General features: G+C 36.9%; 1 protein-coding gene across 1 annotated transcript; it reads right to left on the bottom strand.

Moving 5' to 3' along the window:
• Nucleotides 1-1,161: 1,161 nt before the first annotated feature.
• Nucleotides 1,162-6,999, bottom strand: LOC5579119 (galectin-8). The gene is made up of 4 exons (XM_001657267.3): nucleotides 6,841-6,999; nucleotides 6,120-6,744; nucleotides 5,983-6,062; nucleotides 1,162-1,435 (listed from the first exon to the last, which is right to left on the bottom strand). Exons 1-4 carry the CDS (start codon nucleotides 6,862-6,864, stop codon nucleotides 1,337-1,339), a joined length of 828 nt encoding a protein of 275 aa, XP_001657317.2. The 5' UTR covers nucleotides 6,865-6,999; the 3' UTR covers nucleotides 1,162-1,336.
• Between the last annotated feature and the right edge of the window lie 12,646 nt (nucleotides 7,000-19,645).

The following is a 19,645-nucleotide window of genomic DNA, read 5'->3' on the forward strand; positions in this document are numbered from 1 at the left end:
CATGCGTCAGGCTAGGTTTACGAGGGATGGAATTTTATGATTCTAATGTCGGAAAATACACATCGTGTGTCAACGTTCATTTGATGAATAAAGGAGACGTCTGGTGTTTTGTTGTTTTGGAAAAAAAAATGATGTAAGGGTAATTAAGCTATTAAGATCCAGAGCTACAGATAGAAAGCCCTGATAGAGGTGAATGGTTGTGGTAGCTAATATTAATCTTCTACCTGGTACAACGTTACAACTGGGACTGAACTTTCTTCTCAGCTTAGTGTTCTTATGAGAATTCCCACTTTTATTAACTGAGAGCTTTCTTTGACAATCGGCCTTATTTGCATTCGCAAATCGAATGACAAGTAGGTACACAAATATTCTATGTCCAAGGAAGCCAAGAAAAGTTCCAACCCAAGCCAGATTCGAACACACGATCCTCAGTATGGTCTTACTGACCAGCTGGTTGTTACTGCGGCTATTTGGGATAGCTAGTCATCACTATTTTCTAAGTGTGTAAGCGAGGGAAAAGACCCACTCCAAATGTTATGAATCTTTCATGCAATGTAAAAATAGTGTTCTTCAAAAATCTTAAAGCTCAGTTTTATTCTTTAAAATATTATTAGTATTTTACTTTCAATTGATCCGAACACGTCGCTATTGTTCTTCTTTTTCTTGGCGTCACTTCCTCACTGGGACAAAGTCTGTTTCTCAGCTTAGTGTTCAATGAGCTTTTCCACAGTTATTAACTGAGAGCGTTCTTTGCCAAACTTGCCATTTTCGCATTCGTATATCGTGTGGCAGGTACGATAATACTCTATGCCCAGGAAACTCCAGGAAATTTCCATTACGAAAAGATCCTGGACCGACCGGGAATCGAACCCCGACACCTTCAGCATGGCTTTGCGCTGTAGCCGCGGACTCTAACCACTTGGCTAAAAAAGGCCCAAGGTTATTGTAACATTGTAAATGCGCACGTGAGACAATAAGAATGACCGTAGGAATAGATAGAATGGGCTAGAATAAGCAATTACATTGAATTGCGATTGCGTAGTAACTTACCTTCTCTAATCAGCCATAGTTTTGATTGATACATAAACACTAACCTTATGAGCTTCTCATCAGGCACATTTTGATATATCAGAAGCAAATAAACTTTATTATATTCGATCATCATTAACTACTAGACTTGAACATAGACCTAGATGAATCTGTACATACTTTTTAATTACAAAGTATAGCATTGGATTACCTACTAGGAAAACCGAAATGTGTTCTGCGTTGGTAACGAATAATTGATTCTTTGAAAAGTTGCTATCCAAACCGAAATTCGATATCCCTTCGTCAATCACAGACGTAGTCTTTTCGCCAATATGTACATGCCAACACCGCCAAGTACTGCCACTAGGATGAACTTCAGGACCTTGAAGAGTATGCAGCTAATTTTCTGTGGAAGGAATAATTGAAACAAGAGTTAGCTTTGTATATGAACTGTATTGATCTGTCAGGAAAAAAGGTCACACATCCTCTGCTTATCGTTGTCTTCCAATAAATAGTTTCCGTTAAAGTTTTAAACAAACTGTCCTATCAAGCTTCATCAGTTTATAATCCTAAGTAGCGTAAAAATATGTATATTTTTACAACTATCAAATCTTATTGTATTAATGTTGTCTCTAATACGAATACAACCGCGAGTTCTCTAGTGGTTCTCCAAACAACATATATGCACAGCTTTAGCTTAGTTTTATGGTAAATACAAATGTTGAAATGGGGCAAGAATTCGAGCGTAGCAAAAGTTTCTTTTATAGATTTCAAGCTCAATTCAAAATAAATGTTATCAATATCATGGTGATTCAAATGCTATTGAAGTAAGAAAATTTATCGAAATTAATTAGGATTTGCAAAAGATATCACGATTGTATGCTATTGATTGAAAAATTTTAATGTTTCTCCTAACTTTTATCGTATTGACCAACAAAAAAGCTTATTCGATTTTTATGTTGAATTTAACCCTATTTGAGGTTTTGAAGTGCATTAGTTTTTTCTTGATAAATGTTTGGAAACATTTATTTATTTATTCATTGATCGTTTTGTTTCTTGGTCGCCAAAAATGTAATTGGAACATATATTTGGTTGATTTTCTCACACAAACTCCAAGCTCGTTTCGACGAGAAGCCCACTCCATCCCTTAACTTTGATACATTCCGCTCAAACTTTAAGAGTAACTTTTATGGGTTACAATGCGGGGGTGTGACTTAGCATTATAAACAAACATAGTGCACATTAGGGCGGTTCAAATTTCAAAAAAGAAAAAAAAAACTAATATTACATATGACGTAAATTTCATCGTAAGCAGAATATTCGAGGTAAAAAATGAAATGACGTAAATTTGGTCGTATGTATTTGAATTCTTGTATAATTTCGTCTAATGTAACTAAAAATTGCTGTGATCCAAACAATATTCAATTCAATGTGACGGTAAATTACGTCATTTGTCAATTGTAACTTAACTTTACGTAATTACGTAATAATTAATTCAAGGTGGCTTTAAAGGTGACCCAAAGATGTTCAAGTTGTATAAAAAATTTATAGAAAAAAACTAAAAGAATTGATGTTGCTGCTAGTATTCATACCGAACTTAATTTCTCAAGCCTTTAAAAAAAAAAATAGCTGAAGGAACTATTTTTTTTGTGAGCTAATTTTGTTTCAGGTTTTGCAGAAGATTCTTCTCTTCTTTCTGGCGTTACGTCCCCTATTCGCTAGATGGGCGCTACAAACTACACTTAAGTTATCAAAGTTTTGTGATAAAAATCTTTTGTTTTTCAAGGCATTTTATTGAAGTTACAAGAATTACACATCTGTAATTTTTTGATATAATATACAATTTTATTTTGTCTTTTGAATGCCGTCAAACGATATTTTTTATGTTTGCCCCATATTCATAATCAAAGTAGGCGTGTTTTTGTTAGAAAAACAACAATAATTCCCAAACGGAAGAAGACAGCGAGTTTCTTCGCTCACTAAAAGTGTTTCATAGACTACTTTGGTGAGATATTTGAATTGAAAACGCTTGAGCCACAAAACCAGTTTTGTTTGGATCACCCTATGTCACCGTAGGAAAAAAAATCTAAATCGGTCAATTCAGAAGATACAAAAAACTTTTTTTGATCAAGTTGCTTGAAATTGAATGGTCTACAACTTTGCTGAAGTGCGAATACTATAATTTATACGAATGAGAAAGTTAGTTACACCATTTCTATGAAAATGTGGACCATCCTAATTTTCAATAACTTCAAACAAGGGGTCTACTTAATACAAACAACTTTGTAGAAGAACATTTTCGTCTAATGTTTCATTCTAAAGCGAAGTATGCACTTCAACAGAAAAGTAAGCGCCTATCTCGATGCGTGGGAAATTTCTTGCAAGAAATGCTCAAGAAAATCATTTTTCTTTGATCACAATACGCAGTTAAAAAGAAATGTCATTTCAAATGGAGCTCACTGTAGGAAATTTCTTGACCATTTCTTGAGCAGAAATTTTCACTTTTCTTGAGTGGAACAGCATACCTAGCTTAAAGCTCAAAAACATCTTTCCGCTTAAAACTGATTTCTGGACCACTGTGCAATACCGGAATTCGTATAAACCATTTTACGAAGCCTGGTCAAATGACAGGAGACCTGGGATTTTTCAATCATCGGCGTCAGTTTTCGCGATGATGATGGTTGATGACAGTGCGCATTTCTAGTGTAGCTTTTCATCCAGGCGAAAACTTAAATGAAGAAAAATTATTAAAATATTTCTGATCACAAAAGTGCTTTTTTATGTGCAATATGGGTAACAAAGAGGTAGCTGATACAATAACTAGGTGTAATGTTGCAGTAACGAACATTTTTGGATCTCATTTTTGTCATTTTCTCCATGTCCTCGTTTGGTAAGATGAGGCGTTATTGAAAATCACGCTGGATTTAATCCCAGGTCTCCTGTCAATTGACGCCGTTGCGGCGATCAGCTGTTCCGAAACGTCTCGTAAAATGGCTCATTGATATAGAGCTTAGTGACATTTGAACACACGAACACTTGCATACGCTCATCATACACAGTTTGTTTTTGTTTTCCTCAATGACACTTGCACACGCTTTTCAGACTCATCAAAATGCATATGGAAATATTACCCAATTTGAAATATTTACACCCAGCTTCTAGGTGTTTTCCTAGACAGAGTGTATATTGTTTTCCTCTAAGATTCACAACCACATCTACACTAGGGCACCCATACCATTGACCGTGATAACAACTATTTCCAAATAAATTTATGAATGAAATGAAAATGTTCATATTCAGTAGAAATAAATAACAAGATTGCATAAACCCAATAATTGCAGATAGTTCAGAATTTAACGGCACAGATGCTCTGTACTAGGGGATCTCTCCCTAGTTTTCTTGCTTAAGCGAAGTATGCACTTCAACAGAAAAGTAATCGCCTATCTCGATGCGTGGAAAATTTCTTGCAAGAAATGGTCAAGAAAAGCATTTTTCTTTGATCGCAGTACGCAGTTGAAAAGAAATGTCATTTCAAATGGAGCTCACTGTAGAAAATTTCTTGACCATTTCTTCCGCAGAAATTTTTACTTTTCTTGAGCGGAACAGCATACTTAGCTTTAAGCTAAGTATGCTGTTTCGCTCAAGAAAAATAAAGAAATTCCTTGACTGAAAGGGTCAAGAAATTTCCTACAGAAAGCCCCCTTTGAAGTGACATTTCTTCTCAACTGCGTACTGCGATCAGAAAAAAGTGATTTTCTTGACCATTTCTTGGGAGAAATTTTCCACGCATCGAGATAGGCGATTCCTTTTCTTGTCAGTAGCAAACTTTGACTTATTTTCAAAAAATCGCGAGAGATCGCAGCAAGCCGTGCGCTTGGGCCGCTGCGTTTTGAATTTTGTGTCACGTTTACTTCGTCCCGCGTCGTTTTTATTTATTTTCAAATTCGGCTGGCGAAGAATTTGATTCGGCGGATGGCGCTTTTTTTTTAAGTGATAAAAGTGTTTGTTTTTTTCATGAAAGATGAAAGATTATATCTGAAGATATGTTCTGCATGTGCTGAACTTTTAAATAATTTCTACCGAACGTATCCTATGGCACTACCCTTTCCATCAACATTCCACAACTACCCGTAACACCTATGAGAGGTCGTAGAGTTCTCTGCATCTTTCTCAAGTAGGTGTTCAATCAATCATCCTTTCCCATTCCCCAGCTTTCGCAAGAACGTGGCCATGACAGCTCTCGACCTGGGAGGGAGGCACCGATATTACACACGAAATATGACACAATGTTATTAATAATTGCAAGAAAACTCCAGCTTGCCAACGACACTCAAGGCAGACTTGATGGAATTCGCTAGTTTTCTTTTGTTGTGTTCCTTCGATCGTTCTGGACAAACATGGAAAAAGGGCCAAACTTTTCTGTGATTTAATTTTCGTTTTTATTGGAAAAATTAATATAATGCGTATTTGAACTCTTTATATTCAATCAGGATAAAAGGTGCTATTGTGACATTACTTTTGAATTAGCATGAATAGTTTTTCAATCGATTTTTTGTCACATTTGATAAAATGCAAAAATACGTTTTAATCAATTACGCGCTTTTATCATGTTTGTCCATTGTTTTACATCTGGGCTCACAGTGACAGTTCGTGACAGCAGAATCTCGGCTCACCTTGACGTACATATATTTCGTATTGGTTTCTCCCTCCCAGCTCTCGACTATTGAAGGATGCGTCAAACTTGTCTAAGAGTTAGAAATTAGTCCCACATTTTTGACTGTGGTAACGGACAGGAAGGAGGCAACCCTCATACAATGGTCTAGGACTGTACCACCTACGAATTTGTGCGAAATGCTCAAATGCTAATAAGTAATCTTCAAAAAATCGCAACCACTTCCGATGACACCGAATAACTTCTCTTCAATCATGAGATAAATTTGAATCAATACTTACCCATAAGACAGTTATCATTATCTTGTACGGCATGCTCGATCCATTTTCGATATTCTTCTGCATTTCGTTGGGAAAATTCACTGAAAATACCATCACTTTAAATCAATGCCTACATAAATTGTTTCAAATAACCATACTTATCAAGGGATGTTGCAAAAGCATCGCAGGATTGAAGGCCGGGTGCGGTAACTGAGGGTACATTGGAGCAGGTGGCATACCGAAATGTTGAAAATTGCCGTGCGGCCACGATGGTATTTGAAATGGAACCGGAATCGGCGGCGACGAAGGCACTGGGTTAAGAACTGGGGCACTAGGATTAACACTGATCGCTGATGGTACGGCTGTATTCCAATGTTCGAACATCACAGATCGAATTACACATCCACCCGTTATGAATACGAATCGTACCGTTTGCACTGGAAGTCGATGGTTGAAACTGGTAAAGTGGTGTCCGTTGATTTCGATGTTGTATCCTCCTGAGTCAGCTCCAATTACGAAATCGAAATCTTCTTCAAAATTTATCGGACTGTTAGCTGCACGCTCCTCCTGTCCCCATTGTCCAGAAATGTAACTGTTCCGCAGAATTTCCCTTGTGGCCGGTAGGAGATTCAAATGCAAGGCAACGTCGTCCATCGGATCGAAACAATCTCCGCTCTGCAGATGAATCCGACAGTCACCATTGGGCCTGCTCATAGCTCCTCGTATCCTGATTCGACATCCCGGTTGCATTTCACTTGGGAGTCTCCTCATGAAAGGTAGGACCTATTTGGAAACACGTATCACATAAATCATTCAAATATCTATGTCATGCACAACATATTTCGCAACTCTACCCATCGCACTACTAGTGGTACTTACCGGGGAGGTGATCTGGTGCGACATCTTCGAGCGGTCGAGCTTCTAGAAAAAACGCGCGCTCATTGATTCAAGTCACACGTTGTAATGATCCGTTGCCTGCAGTAAACTGTCGTTTGTTGGTTGAGTTAAGAATTCTTTCGACCCAAACCCGAGTAGCGGCGGCAATCTGCAGCGTGCAAGAACGACGACTATGCCAACATGTTTGCAAAAACTGGATTTCCGAAAGTGTGGCATTGAAAACAACATTTTGTTGTAATTCTCGCATCAGAGGATAGAGAACCATCAACACAGAAATATCACGCCGCGTAGATTGCGCGCGCTCACAGGTTACAACTTGAAGGTAAAAGGTTCTTGCGACTATGAGATGATAAAAATGCTCCACGGAAAATAAATAACTGCTCCATGATAAATGAAGCTATTCAACAATAGAAATAATAGTAGTAGAACGCTAATAGCGTAATTGGCAGAAAACTGATTTCAATTTTTATTACCTTTAATTATGGTTTTTCATTGTTTGTTCTATACCATGATGTTGTTTTGGTTCCTAAAATTAATCTGACACTTTGAGGCCCGGTATTCACGCTGTCAGTTCGTGGCAAACTAGATGTTGGTAACACGAACAGCAGCGACATTAGCATTCTTAGGTTAATGCTTCTACTTATTCAACATTACAATTTATTTGTGGCACCCTCATTTTTTTTCCAATTTCAGGTCTGGTAGCGACTGAATGCCTTGAAACTTAGAAACCTCTTGTCCGAAAAAAGAGACCTAACAGAAATCAAAAAAGATACCGAAAAGTGAATAACTGCTTGAATTATGGAACAGTTTTTATTTTCTATGGTACATTTTCACTTTTTTATTAATGCATTAAATAGGCTGCCCAACTCAAGCTCTGCAAAACCAACATGTGCAGGCAGAGCATATGGTCGGGGTAAGCAAGATACAGGTACCTATCAATGGGTTCAAGCAGTTGATATGCTCGTTCACTGCAACCAGTCGGTGCCGATAGTTTACTAAATAAGTATCGCCTTAACGTAGGTCGATCATCTGGTGGAGGGAGTAGGTATATGTTTGCGCATAAACACTCACTGCACTACTGGTTGAAGTTCATGTTCAAGCCCGCCGGAGATCGATGGGCGAGTATTGTCATTAGCCATCTTATTATTGCGCCGTTCAGTAACTGGGCGATCAGTGGTTGTCCTTGAAAGTTGCGAAGTTTTGAGGTCAATTGGGACTACTTTCGTCTTGATTTTAATTTTGGGGTGGATTTCCTTTTTTCGGATAGTAGCAATAAAGCAAATATGGTCACGCCATGATTGGTGGGCCAGCGTGTGTGGGTTAATGTCACGAACAAACCCAGAGAATGGTTTAATTGAAATGCTGAAAAAATGAACAGGAGATACGTGGAAAGTTCACTTGACACAAAATCTTCTAGTAGGATATATACAGAAATTTAAAAAAGATGGACAAGTTTATCAAATTTATACTTTCCAAATAAATTAAGAATGAAACTATGAATCCGATATTAAGGCATTTCTTTCTAAATGAAAATATTATGTGTTTCATTTTTTGGAAACAGTTGTTGGCCTCCAAAGCTCACAACTGAATTTTGTATTGTTTTACATATACACTTTCGTACAAAAATTTTGGGATCACCCCCTAAATACATACAAATTTAGAGGTCGCGCCACGCCGACGTTGCCGTCGTATTTTGCCGAACACTCAAAAATTGTTACGCAGTTTTTTTTTTCAGGTTGTAAGCCAACCGTTCAAAAAATGCAAACTCATTCAATACCACATCTTACACATTTGATGTGTTTTCTTGTAAGGAAAAAGTCGAGTCTACTATACGCCGTTGGTGTCGCAATACGCCTTTTTGTCGAAGGAATACTTCTATGGTAAAAATTAGTATTTTAGCTAACTACGCCCAATGTTAAAACTTACATGGAATTTCAGAGCTGATTACTATGTTTATAGTACATATTACCACATTATAGTGGTACATTTGACAGAAATTAATTTCACCAATCTTGTTTCGACTACAGACATGATAAAATTAAACGCTTTTCTAGTCTGCTGAAAATTGCCGGTGCGAGCGCTTAAATTAACTCCCTAAAATGATAGTATTTACCGCAATTTATGTTTTTTGTTTGTAGTAGAGTAAGGCTGATACAAATATTAATTTTCTTTTTTTGTCACCCCCTCCCCCCTTCAAAATTTTCAAAGTTTTCAATTTTCAAAGAGAAAAAAAAGATTCATCATATTTTTGAAATCGGTAAGTATTGTTTAATTTTTAGAATAAAAACCAGGTATAATAACGATCCAGATGACGATTGCAAAAAGTTTAACAACTATCGTTAAAAATTAAAAATTCGAAAATATAACTGCGCATTTAGGCCCTATGACATTTATTACACTATAATTTCATTATCAAGGTGTGTGATTGGTGCATTGGTGGTCGATAGAAAGGTAGTTTCTAAGCATTCTTGTTGTTAGTTAGTAAGATCTACAAGTGTTATTTTCTGTCTCGCGTCGCGTTTCATGAATGTAAACTTCATCTTTCACGATTTCGGTTTCCAAACTTCACTTTATAAATTTTTCATAAGTAAAAATGTTGCCCTATATTTTGTATGGACAGAAATCGAGTAAATGTTTTTTTCTGTAAATCGGTACGGTAAAAATTTTGAAAAACAATGGATTTTCAACAATCAAATCATTACAGAATCAATCAAATCTCAATAACATAAATCTGATCCAAACATCTGTTCAGGCTGGAGGCGATGGGTGACTTGCAGTTTTCAGTTCGAATAAAACATTCTCCAAATTTGTGCTCTTAAAAATTTGAGGAATGGCTGCGATTCATCTCCACCTTAACAATCATTTTGCTTACTTTTTTAAGTTAATCAAAAATGATATAGATTAATAATAGAATGGCAAAAGATCAGAATTAATTATAAAAAAATATTCACTTTTTATACTTTGAAGAACATTTCAGTTTTTCGGTGGAAGTTGAGGATTTGTTGGAAAATATTTCTGCCAAATTAATTTAACAAATTTTTTGTAACTTGTTGGAAACACGTCGAGAATTATGATGGATATCAATAATTTTTTAGGGTTTCTTGAAGTTATTAAGTCAACTCAAATGTTATAGACTTGTTGTAATGTCTTCGGTAGTTTTTGGTTTATCGATACTCAGATATTTGAAAATAAAATTTGTACAAATGAAATTTTTGAACTTGCTTGATATTCGTAAAACTTGTTAACATCTAGAATTTTATTGAAAAATTTTGGCCAACCGAATACTCTCGTTGAACCGCCGCCGCTGAAAATAAATTCAGCGTGACGCGGATCACGCTGCTGCCGCCGAGCTAAATTGTCACAAACGCCGCCGCCGATTTAATTTGGTTCGACGCACACCTCTATAAAAATTTGTTTCGTCTACATCTCTGTAATTATCTACACGTCTGATTGAAAATCTCATTTGAAAAGCAATAAGTCAACCTCGTTTCCATATATTTATATTTTAAATTTTGAAGTTGTGACATTTTTTAAAAATTACACTGAGAAACATGGCTAGTTTTTTTTTCAGCATTGGAGTGACTAAAACTTCAATCAATGCGGCATTGGAACCGTAACAATAATGAAAACTATTCAAAATTAATAAAACAGTCATTGATGCCATCGTGAAAAAGTTTGATTAGGGGTAAGAAGCATAATGAACATCCCATTTTTTTCTGAGAATATGAACATTTAATCAAAATTTTATACATTCTGGAGATTTATACCAATTGCTTGACTGCATAAAAGTTTAATTTTTACTTAAATGGTTTTTTTAAATTAGACGTTAAGTTTTTCACAGCTTTAAATTTTATAAACCAATTTAAATGTGGCGGAAGAATCTAATTTTTAAGCAAAGTATCCTACCCAGAGAATTATTTCTCGCAAGTATGATTGCGGAGGAGCCCTGTTGAGTACCGTAATTTCGGGTGAAATTGATCACTTTTCACGGTTTTTCTTGTCGGATTTCTATAATGTTGACAATGCCAAACAACTGAATACAGGAAAACAAGTATGAAGGTTAGCCTCATTGACTCAAGTATCGAAATCTTCTAACGAATGTAATTATATTGCTAAAAAATATGTCTAAAATAAAAAATCGGGAGATCTCATTTCGGGGTGAAAATGATCACTTATCAATGCCATTATAGTAAGTTTTCAAAACAACTTTACATAATAAATTTGAGCTCCCTGAATCCGAATATGATTGCCAAATTCTTAACAATACAATATTTATAGAAATAATAAATGTTTATATTTCAAGAATAATGCAGAAAACGCCTAAATGTATGCAATTTCCTAAGGAATTTCCTGATATATACCAGAAATTCAATTATTTCAACCAAATCAACGAATTGGTACGAGTTTTGGTTATGAAATCTAGTTTGGGGATATATCTTAAGTATCCTCACAAACTTTCAGGATTATACCATGTCCAAATCCTTGTCTAGAAATAGAAGTTTATTGATGTTTGTCATCACTGCACCGTACAAGATTTTGAAATTTTACATTATTTTAATAGAAATGAACATTTTTGAACGCAAAAAACTCCATAACACACAATTTGGACATACTTACGACAAACAACGTTCATTCACTGCAGGTTACATTGATATTTGTGCTCCATTAGGAAGAAATAAAATCGAGTGACACAGTGATCAATTTCACCCTACTGATCAATTTCACCCGAATTTACGGTATCAGAACGATTGACACCCATACTATATTCACCAAATTCTACGAAAGTGTTCATTTGGCCTCGATACATTTTTACCAGCGTTTTCTCAGGCCCAATTTTTTATCTCGTTCTTTCCATATTTTTTATATGATTTTTATCTTTATCAACATGGATAAATGTAGCAGGTCGTATTCAAACTAGCCGAGGGTTGATCTGTTTGTTTTTTATTTCATCGCTCGTGGCTTATATCGTAATTTGCTTTTTAGAACTCTGAAACATGTTCGAAAATATGTTTCATGTGGTTTTATGATTTAGCTGATATTTGGGTGAAATTGACCACCCATGTACACAGTGATTGGTAATATTAAAAATGTCATAACTTATTAAAATGATGGCCCCCAAACCCAAATATGACTGCCAAACTCTTACAATATATTTTCTTTCTGAGTTATTTCAAAATAAAAAAAACACCTTGGACTGCGGAATACGCCGAAAGATAGGCAATTTCGTAAGGTCATTCTGCATACTTCTTAGTAATTCGTCAATCATTATCGGCGATGCTATTTTAGTCAAAACCATATTTTCCTTCTTTATATTATGTGTAGAACTCTCGTTAGATATGAATCTTTGGTATTGTCATCCATAATCTTGGAAATAGTTATTTCAAAAATTTGGAAAATTTACGTTAAAACATAACATATGTTTCCTCAATTTTTATTAGCTCTGATTTTTTTGTTCTAAAAATTAGCCAAGTCAGTGCAATTTTTGAACAAATATCAGGACTTCAAATGAAAATGAAATTAAAAATAATTCACAACAATATTTGGTCATTCTCACAAAATAGGATCTTTCGTTGTATTTGGAATAAGCCATAGAGATTTCCAATTTGACAATTAGAGATATAAAAACACTTGTATGTTTTGTGACCCCGAACTTTTGTGCATAAAGTGAAAAGTCTTGAACATGAACATGTAGGAAAAATATTAAACTATTTTTTTATGCACAACGTTTGCCTTGAACACGATAAGCATCATATACGTGAGGCATAATACACGGGAAAAAAATCTGTGGTTAAATTTACTATTGTAGCTGACTACGCCCATTCTTTAAACTACCATGGATTTTCAGAACAATTTACCATGTTTGTAGTACATTCCACCACATTACTGGTACATTTGATAGAAATCATTTTCGTCCTTCTGATTTCGAGTACATACATGGTAAAATCAAACGCATTTTTGATCTGCTGAAAATTGCCGCTGCGAGCGCTTAAGTTAACCCCATAAAATTGTAGTTTTTATCGCCCAATTTTTGTGCGTGTAAATGAGCCGGCCAGCAAGTTTGATGACCGTACAATTCGTAGATGCTACTCCGTGATTGACCAGATTTTTTTTTGACCAGAGGGGTTTTTGTTAGTGGAAAGGGATCATAGCTGCATGATCAGGATTACCCTTGGTATGTAATGCGATTCATGCAACCTCAGTTCCAAAAATCACCTATCAATACTCTAAAGGGGTATTTAATGTTAATTTACAAGAGTCTATGTCGACACTTACAATGACGATCTGTTCATATTTTGTTTAACCAATTCATTTAAGTAACATTGCCACCGTTGTCATGATAAAAATACGTTTCACAATATATTATCCATTTAAAATAAAAGCATGAAACGAGCTCACCAAATTGATCATCCATCCTTGATTGAGTAGCTGTAAAGCGACGCGAAAACCTGAACTCGATTGTACAGAGAACGCGTGCAAACTAAAACAAAAAATAAACTTCAGCGACGACGCAAAAAAAAAATTTGATGGTGATTAAACGAAGCAAAAACTCAAACCCTCAATATTTTGAAGTTCCGCTTCGATGCATTGAGCTTTAACGAAACAAACAATTTTTAAGTTTTTTTCAAGTTTTATATTGTACTCCACATCTCGATGTTCTATATCTCGATATCTTTCCCTATGTCGATGATTTTTTCGGTCCCTTAATGATGCATACATTTTCACTCTCCATATTTCCATATCCTCCCTATCTCGATGTGATTTCCATTTCCGATTTTCTTTCCTATGTCGATATGTCCATTAACAAAGATTACTAGACTAGATTTTAGGGATCAAAACACTTTGCGAAGACGAAATAACGTCTGTTTGTTTTTAATTTACTTGGTTAGGGAGTGATTTTCAATCTAGTATTCATTAAAAAAATTGTTCTATGTCTCAATCTCTCCCTATCTCGATGGTCCCTACGATATCGAGATGTGAAGAGTCGACTGTACACCGTTTTATATATTTTGCACAAAAAATATGATTTGTACTATTTTGAGTTTTTTAATTATAGCTACAGTTGCTGTTGTTAAATATACCAATGTTCCAAATACCGTGCATCTGATTCTGGCATTTTGATACATCTCTCAATTGAACGAACGATCCGCATCATACTTAAAAATGTTGTATCAAACAACGTCTTGAGGTTTATATCACAGACAAACAGACAGCTAAAACAATTATCAATTTAAAACATAGTCATGTGAACATTTACGCCCAATGCTAAAAATACCTCATTTGGCCAACCGTGAACTAGGTGGCGGTAGAGAGCAAACGTCAAACTCTAATAAAAGTGATGCGAGCGCCACAAGTGGCCCGTCGGCCAACTACCAAATATTAGAATTACCCGTAACGCGGGTAGATCACCTTTTCGAAATGCGTTACGGGGTAAGATCTACCAAATTGTACTCTTGCTGTATCTGTTCTTGTGAATACTTATAAGTTACGGTCAGAAGAGTATAAGAGAGTAACAAGCCACTAAGACCCACCTATTTGTCCTAGATGACCTCAGTGGAAAAATGGCTCAATCAGCATCTGAGGTTGGTTTCAACGCATGAGACAATTTCTTTCCAAGTTCAAGAGTTTATCTCTCGATATCTAGGAAGGAAACGATTCCGAATCGGTGGAGTAGCAGACCTCTTAACTTCTAAAATAAGCTTTTTGTTTCAAGGAATCTAAATGTCTCATGCGATGAAACCTGTTCACAGTTTCAAAAAACGACTTTCAATCTTATAAGTAGAAGCAATAATTTGATACGCTAGAGTACCAATGCATGGTCAAAATCAGTATCATTCAACCAGCTTAGTGGCCGAACCTGATTAAGGGGCGCGCTTTTGAGAATTTAATGGTGACAAACTGTTTTCCCCAAAAGGTATAAATAGCGGTATCTTTTTCTAAAGAGGCTCTATGCAAAATGGTAAAGAATGATATTTGTATAAAAAACGACTACTTCATTATTTCTCAATAGTAATGGAGTAGAACGACATGCACTAAACAAAGGACATGGGTATACCACAAAAGATCAAAGAAAACTGGTCGCAGTGGTTCATCCCGAACAGAAACAGAAGAAAATATTAGAATTAAGCGCTATTCTGCTGTACGATGAAAATAATTAAAGAGTTACGTCTATTTGTCTGTCCTCCCCTTGATGCTACAACTAGGTAACTCAATAACCTAAATTTCAAACTAAACAACATTGAAAGTTTGACCGTTTCTCAAGGTGTTTGTTAATCACAAAGAATATGATGGAAAAGTAATCTTTAACTTGTTAACCTTGAATCACATGCTTATAATCTGTGCATATCTGACAGATTCAAATAAGATTTATGTTTTAACAAAGTGAACTCTAAAAATCGAAATTTCGAGTTATCTAGTTGTTGCATATGATGGGGCGATATGATTAATTCGGGAAATAAAATATATATTTGACACATCCATTTTTGAATAATAACTGAAACACGGTATTTGGAACTCAGAAGTAATCATGCCCTAAAGCGTGTGTTTGCACCAAGGGATTGTATTCTAACATTATTTTTGTTTATTTGTGTGTTGCAGTTACTGTCGAGGAGGGAATGAGAATCTCGATCAGCCCCGGAAAGCTCAAAGGGATTACATTCAAAACAAACTGAACTCCAACACAAATCCGAATAAACTGTACATATTTTATTCAAACGACATTTTCTTGTATCCTTCTAAGTCTCGTCCTACACTAGCTTGCCTGCCTTCCCTTTCTCTTTTGAATTTCTACTTATGTGCTTATTTTCCATCTTCTTGTACTCACTATTGGGGCGCCCCTACCTTAATCGATGTTCTGGCCGCCGCCATCATCATGGATGCTACCCTTCCGCACATTACTCCACACTACAATGCAGTGCAGCCGAGGATCGCTCGCTGGTGTACTCTGCTGTGGTTCTTCAGACCGCCGAGAACGTCTGACCAAGACTTGTGGTTGCAATTCAGTGTCGTATGCTGCGGCTGTCGAAGGCCCCTTTCGGTGCACCAGTGGTTCGTCCCTCCCCGGGCTTGACTCAACTCATGATGGATGGTTCGCAGCCACCTTGCGGTAGTTCGAACAACTTCGATGCCACTATCCGTGAGTGGGTTAGCTGTAAATGGAGAAAACAAAGCCCTAAGGCACCGAAGCCATCAGCCTGTGTGGGGTTGACATTTGCGACGAAGCACTTACTTCCGAGGGAAGGTTTTGTTTTTAAACCGAAGGATGGACGTAGAGGTTCTCTGCGAAGTGATCGACTTCTAGGCTGGCTAAATCAAACGATAACGACTGTGAAGCGAATGATTTTCGTTTATGGATTGTGCCGAAGACAACTTAATTTTGTCTTACCCGTCGTTCGTTTCCCTCTAGCGACGTGTGTGCTTTCCGCGAATGGCATGTACTTTAGCGAAGGAAATCTGTGGTAATGGTTGCGGTCCTTGCCTGGATCGCATCCGATGGATTCGTCCTGGTAATTGCTTTTCAGAGGTCTTGTCACGGGATGGGATGGAATTTCCTTGACGATTCGGTCCGCGTGGGAAGTTATTCGTCCGATCTTCAAAGATGGCGGATGGATAGCGTCATCACCGCAAGGAAGAATAGAGTCCTTTCACTAATGGTTCTTGATCCAATATGGATGCTTTCTTGGGCGCGGCTAATTTTCACACTCCTAGCTTATCAGCACTTTATAGTTACGGTTTACACGCCCCGGCAAAATCCTTGGGCGACGTATGGGTTGAAAGTTTTACTTTTTGCCACAAATCCACTGCGCACTTTCACTAGGCTTTTAAAGCCCATAACTGCATATTTGTAACATTCGACAAAAGTAGGCATTGAGTAAATGGGATACCAAGTGTGCATTTTATCGCAGTATGGGAGGAAACTAATATTTCAAAAAATCACTAAGAATTCAAAAGTGCTTATTTGAGGCTGAAATTTTGTACAACTCATATCGCATATAAGGTGCATAGTCAGAAAAAAATTCTGATAGAAATTTCGTTGCTACTGCATCATGAGGCTCATGTACAATCTCAATGTGACTGTTATGCGGTTACAATTGCCAATGTGACAAAACAACTTGGTATTTTTTTCGAATTTTCTAGAACAATCTCACAGATTTCAGTAAGTTGATCGAAAGTATTTGCCATTTGATGACTCTCCCCGGTATTAACTCCATTTTGTCAAAAATGTCGAATGTGACTGTTTTGCAGTTATGGGCAGTTTATGTAGGAACTAATTTGTTCTTTCTTCGACGTAGATTTTCCGTGCGACGTGGGCTGCTCACTGTACTACGGTACTCTGATTTACCTCATCGAGTGTACTCGTCCACATACCCATCATTTGCAGCTTGCGATGGTGTTGGTAAAGAAGAGAAAGGAGAGAAAAAGTAGCGTCGGTTTTCTACTCTCGTTTGCCTCGCCACATACCGATAGAGATGTGCGTGCGTCGCGATGAGATTTTTCTCTGATCTTTACCCTTTGCTCTCGCGTTGGCTTTCTGCTACCAGCGTCACCGTCATTGACACTATGGTATTGTGCTGATGCTCTTGATTGCTTCCGTATCACCCGGTGTGAGTTTATTTCGTGCAATACCAGCAAACTAGTGGAGAATGCGTGTTACTGATGGCAGCTAACAGTGTTGGCTGATGATTTCTGTCAGGGCGGTTGGCTCTTCTGATTAAACAACTTTTGCAGGGGGTTTCAAGATGTGGCGTGCTGAGCGATACTTTTTCTTCCATTGGCATGTTTACAATAATTGGCTTAATGCTGATTTTGTTTCAAATGTACACTAAATCAACTAAACATATTTCAAACGTAACATGTGTTTCCAGAGTTCTGTTTGGTCTTTCGACCTTGACACTTGCTTTTCCCGGGGCAAGCGACGAGGGCAGGATCAAACATGTCGCGCGTCGGTCTCGTAAGTGAAAAAGTGGCGTGATCGATGAGTTCGGTTGAAGAAAGTGAAAAAGTGCCGCGATCGGTTAGTTCTGTTTGATCCTTCGACCTTGACGCTTGCTCCTGGGCAGTGCGTCAAGAAAGCCCGAACAGTTTTTTTTTTATTCTTTTTGGGTCGCGCGCTTATTTTTTTTTTTTTTTTTTCCTGAGTGCTTTTTTATAGCCGAGCAAACGAGTGAAGCCGAAAGTGGATTGTGGCTGCTCAGTCAAGGATAACGGATCAATTGGTGAGCTCGTTTCATGCTACTATTTGTAATCTATAAAATATGTATGACTGCACATTCAATCGTTACAATGGTGGGGTGTAAATATGATTTTTCAACAAACTATGGATGGTTCGTCACTGTGAGTGTCGACACAAACTCTGATTCATGATTTTTTTTTATGTTTAACATTTTTTTTTCAGAACACCTCCTATATACCTTTATTTTTGTAATTAAAAAAACTTTGAATGGTTTGATGGAGTTGTGTTTGATCTTCCGACCTTGACGCTTGCTCCTGCGGGGGCCGGCGATGAGGGCAGGATCAAACATGTCGCGCGTCGATCGAGTAAAGTGAAAAAGTGCCGCTTTCGATTAGTTCTTTTTGATCTTCCGACGTTGACGCTTGCTCCTGGGCAGTGCGTCAAGAAAGACCGAGCAGTCGTCAGTTGTTTTCCCTCACGGGTTGCACGCCTATTTTCTCTGAGTGCTTTTATATAGCCTATTAAACGAGTGAAGTTCAAAGAGGATTGTTGCTGCTCAAGGATGACGGATCAATTGGTGAGCTCGTTTTATGCTACTGTTTCTAATCTATAAAATATGTATGATTGCACCCTTAATCGTTACAACGGTGAGACGTAAATATAATTTTTCAAAAAAATATGAATGGTTCGTCACTGTGAGTGTCGACATAAACTCTGATTCATAAATTATTTATGTCTAATTTTTTTTTATTCAAAACACTTTCTTCTTTTTACCTTTATTTTTGTAATTAAAAAAAAACTTTGAATGGTTCGACACTTCAAGTGTAGACTTCCAAAAGGTTCACTTTATTCAACAAACTTTGAAACGTTCGTCACATCAAGTGTCGGCATATTTTTTCTCTACATAGATGTTGTTCATATCAAATGAAAATATTATATTTACATATAAGCATGTTTATATCTCACAAATAATTATTTCTCATGGTCTAATCGCTTATCAAAGTGAATCCTGTGACCCAACGATCCTTCCCATTAACAAAAATCCCTCCCAGTAACCTTTGTGGAGATGCAGAGGCAAACACGGTCTCCAAATAGCAAAGATTACACACTAACATTCCTTCCCTCGATCCCACCTGACTGCAAGGACGTGGCCGGCGCCGTTATTGACCATGTATAAATAGAGGCACTGAATTATGCACACTGAAGAAGATTATGGCCAATCCCAGCCGAACTTCTAGTTGATTCTTTGTGCATTTTCACTGACTTCGGTCAATCACGGAATAGCAACCATTGATATGTGTAGTCAGTCTAAGCTAAGCTAAGCTAAGCTAAACATATTTCAAACGTAACATGTGTTTCCAACTTTAGTGAAAAATTGTCACGGCTTTCTAAAGACTACTTTATATGCTAACGTTTGTAACAATCATTTAGAAAAATAAATAATAAAATATGCTAAAAATCCACATAATTCCCAAATACACGATATTAGGCAACACACGGCATTAGAGCAGATCACGGTACCCTATAACAAAAAATCAAAAAGTCGTCCTAAAAACAAAACATTTGAGCTATAGTAAGTTGGCATGTTTTAATTCAAACAATTAAAACTCCAACCGA

This window comes from Aedes aegypti, chromosome 3, assembly GCF_002204515.2.
Source record: "Aedes aegypti strain LVP_AGWG chromosome 3, AaegL5.0 Primary Assembly, whole genome shotgun sequence".
Lineage (NCBI taxonomy): Eukaryota > Metazoa > Arthropoda > Insecta > Diptera > Culicidae > Aedes > Aedes aegypti.

What these genes read in the sequence shown, in the direction of transcription:
- LOC5579119 (XM_001657267.3), bottom strand. Translation starts at nt 6,864, where the DNA reads ATGTCGCACCAGATCACCTCCCCG. An exon ending in CGCACCAGATCACCTCCCCG is followed by an intron (nt 6,745 to 6,840) that starts GTAAGTACCACT and finishes GTTTCCAAATAG; the next exon opens with GTCCTACCTTTCATGAGGAG. An exon ending in TTTGCAACATCCCTTGATAA is followed by an intron (nt 6,063 to 6,119) that starts GTATGGTTATTT and finishes TGGTATTTTCAG; the next exon opens with TGAATTTTCCCAACGAAATG.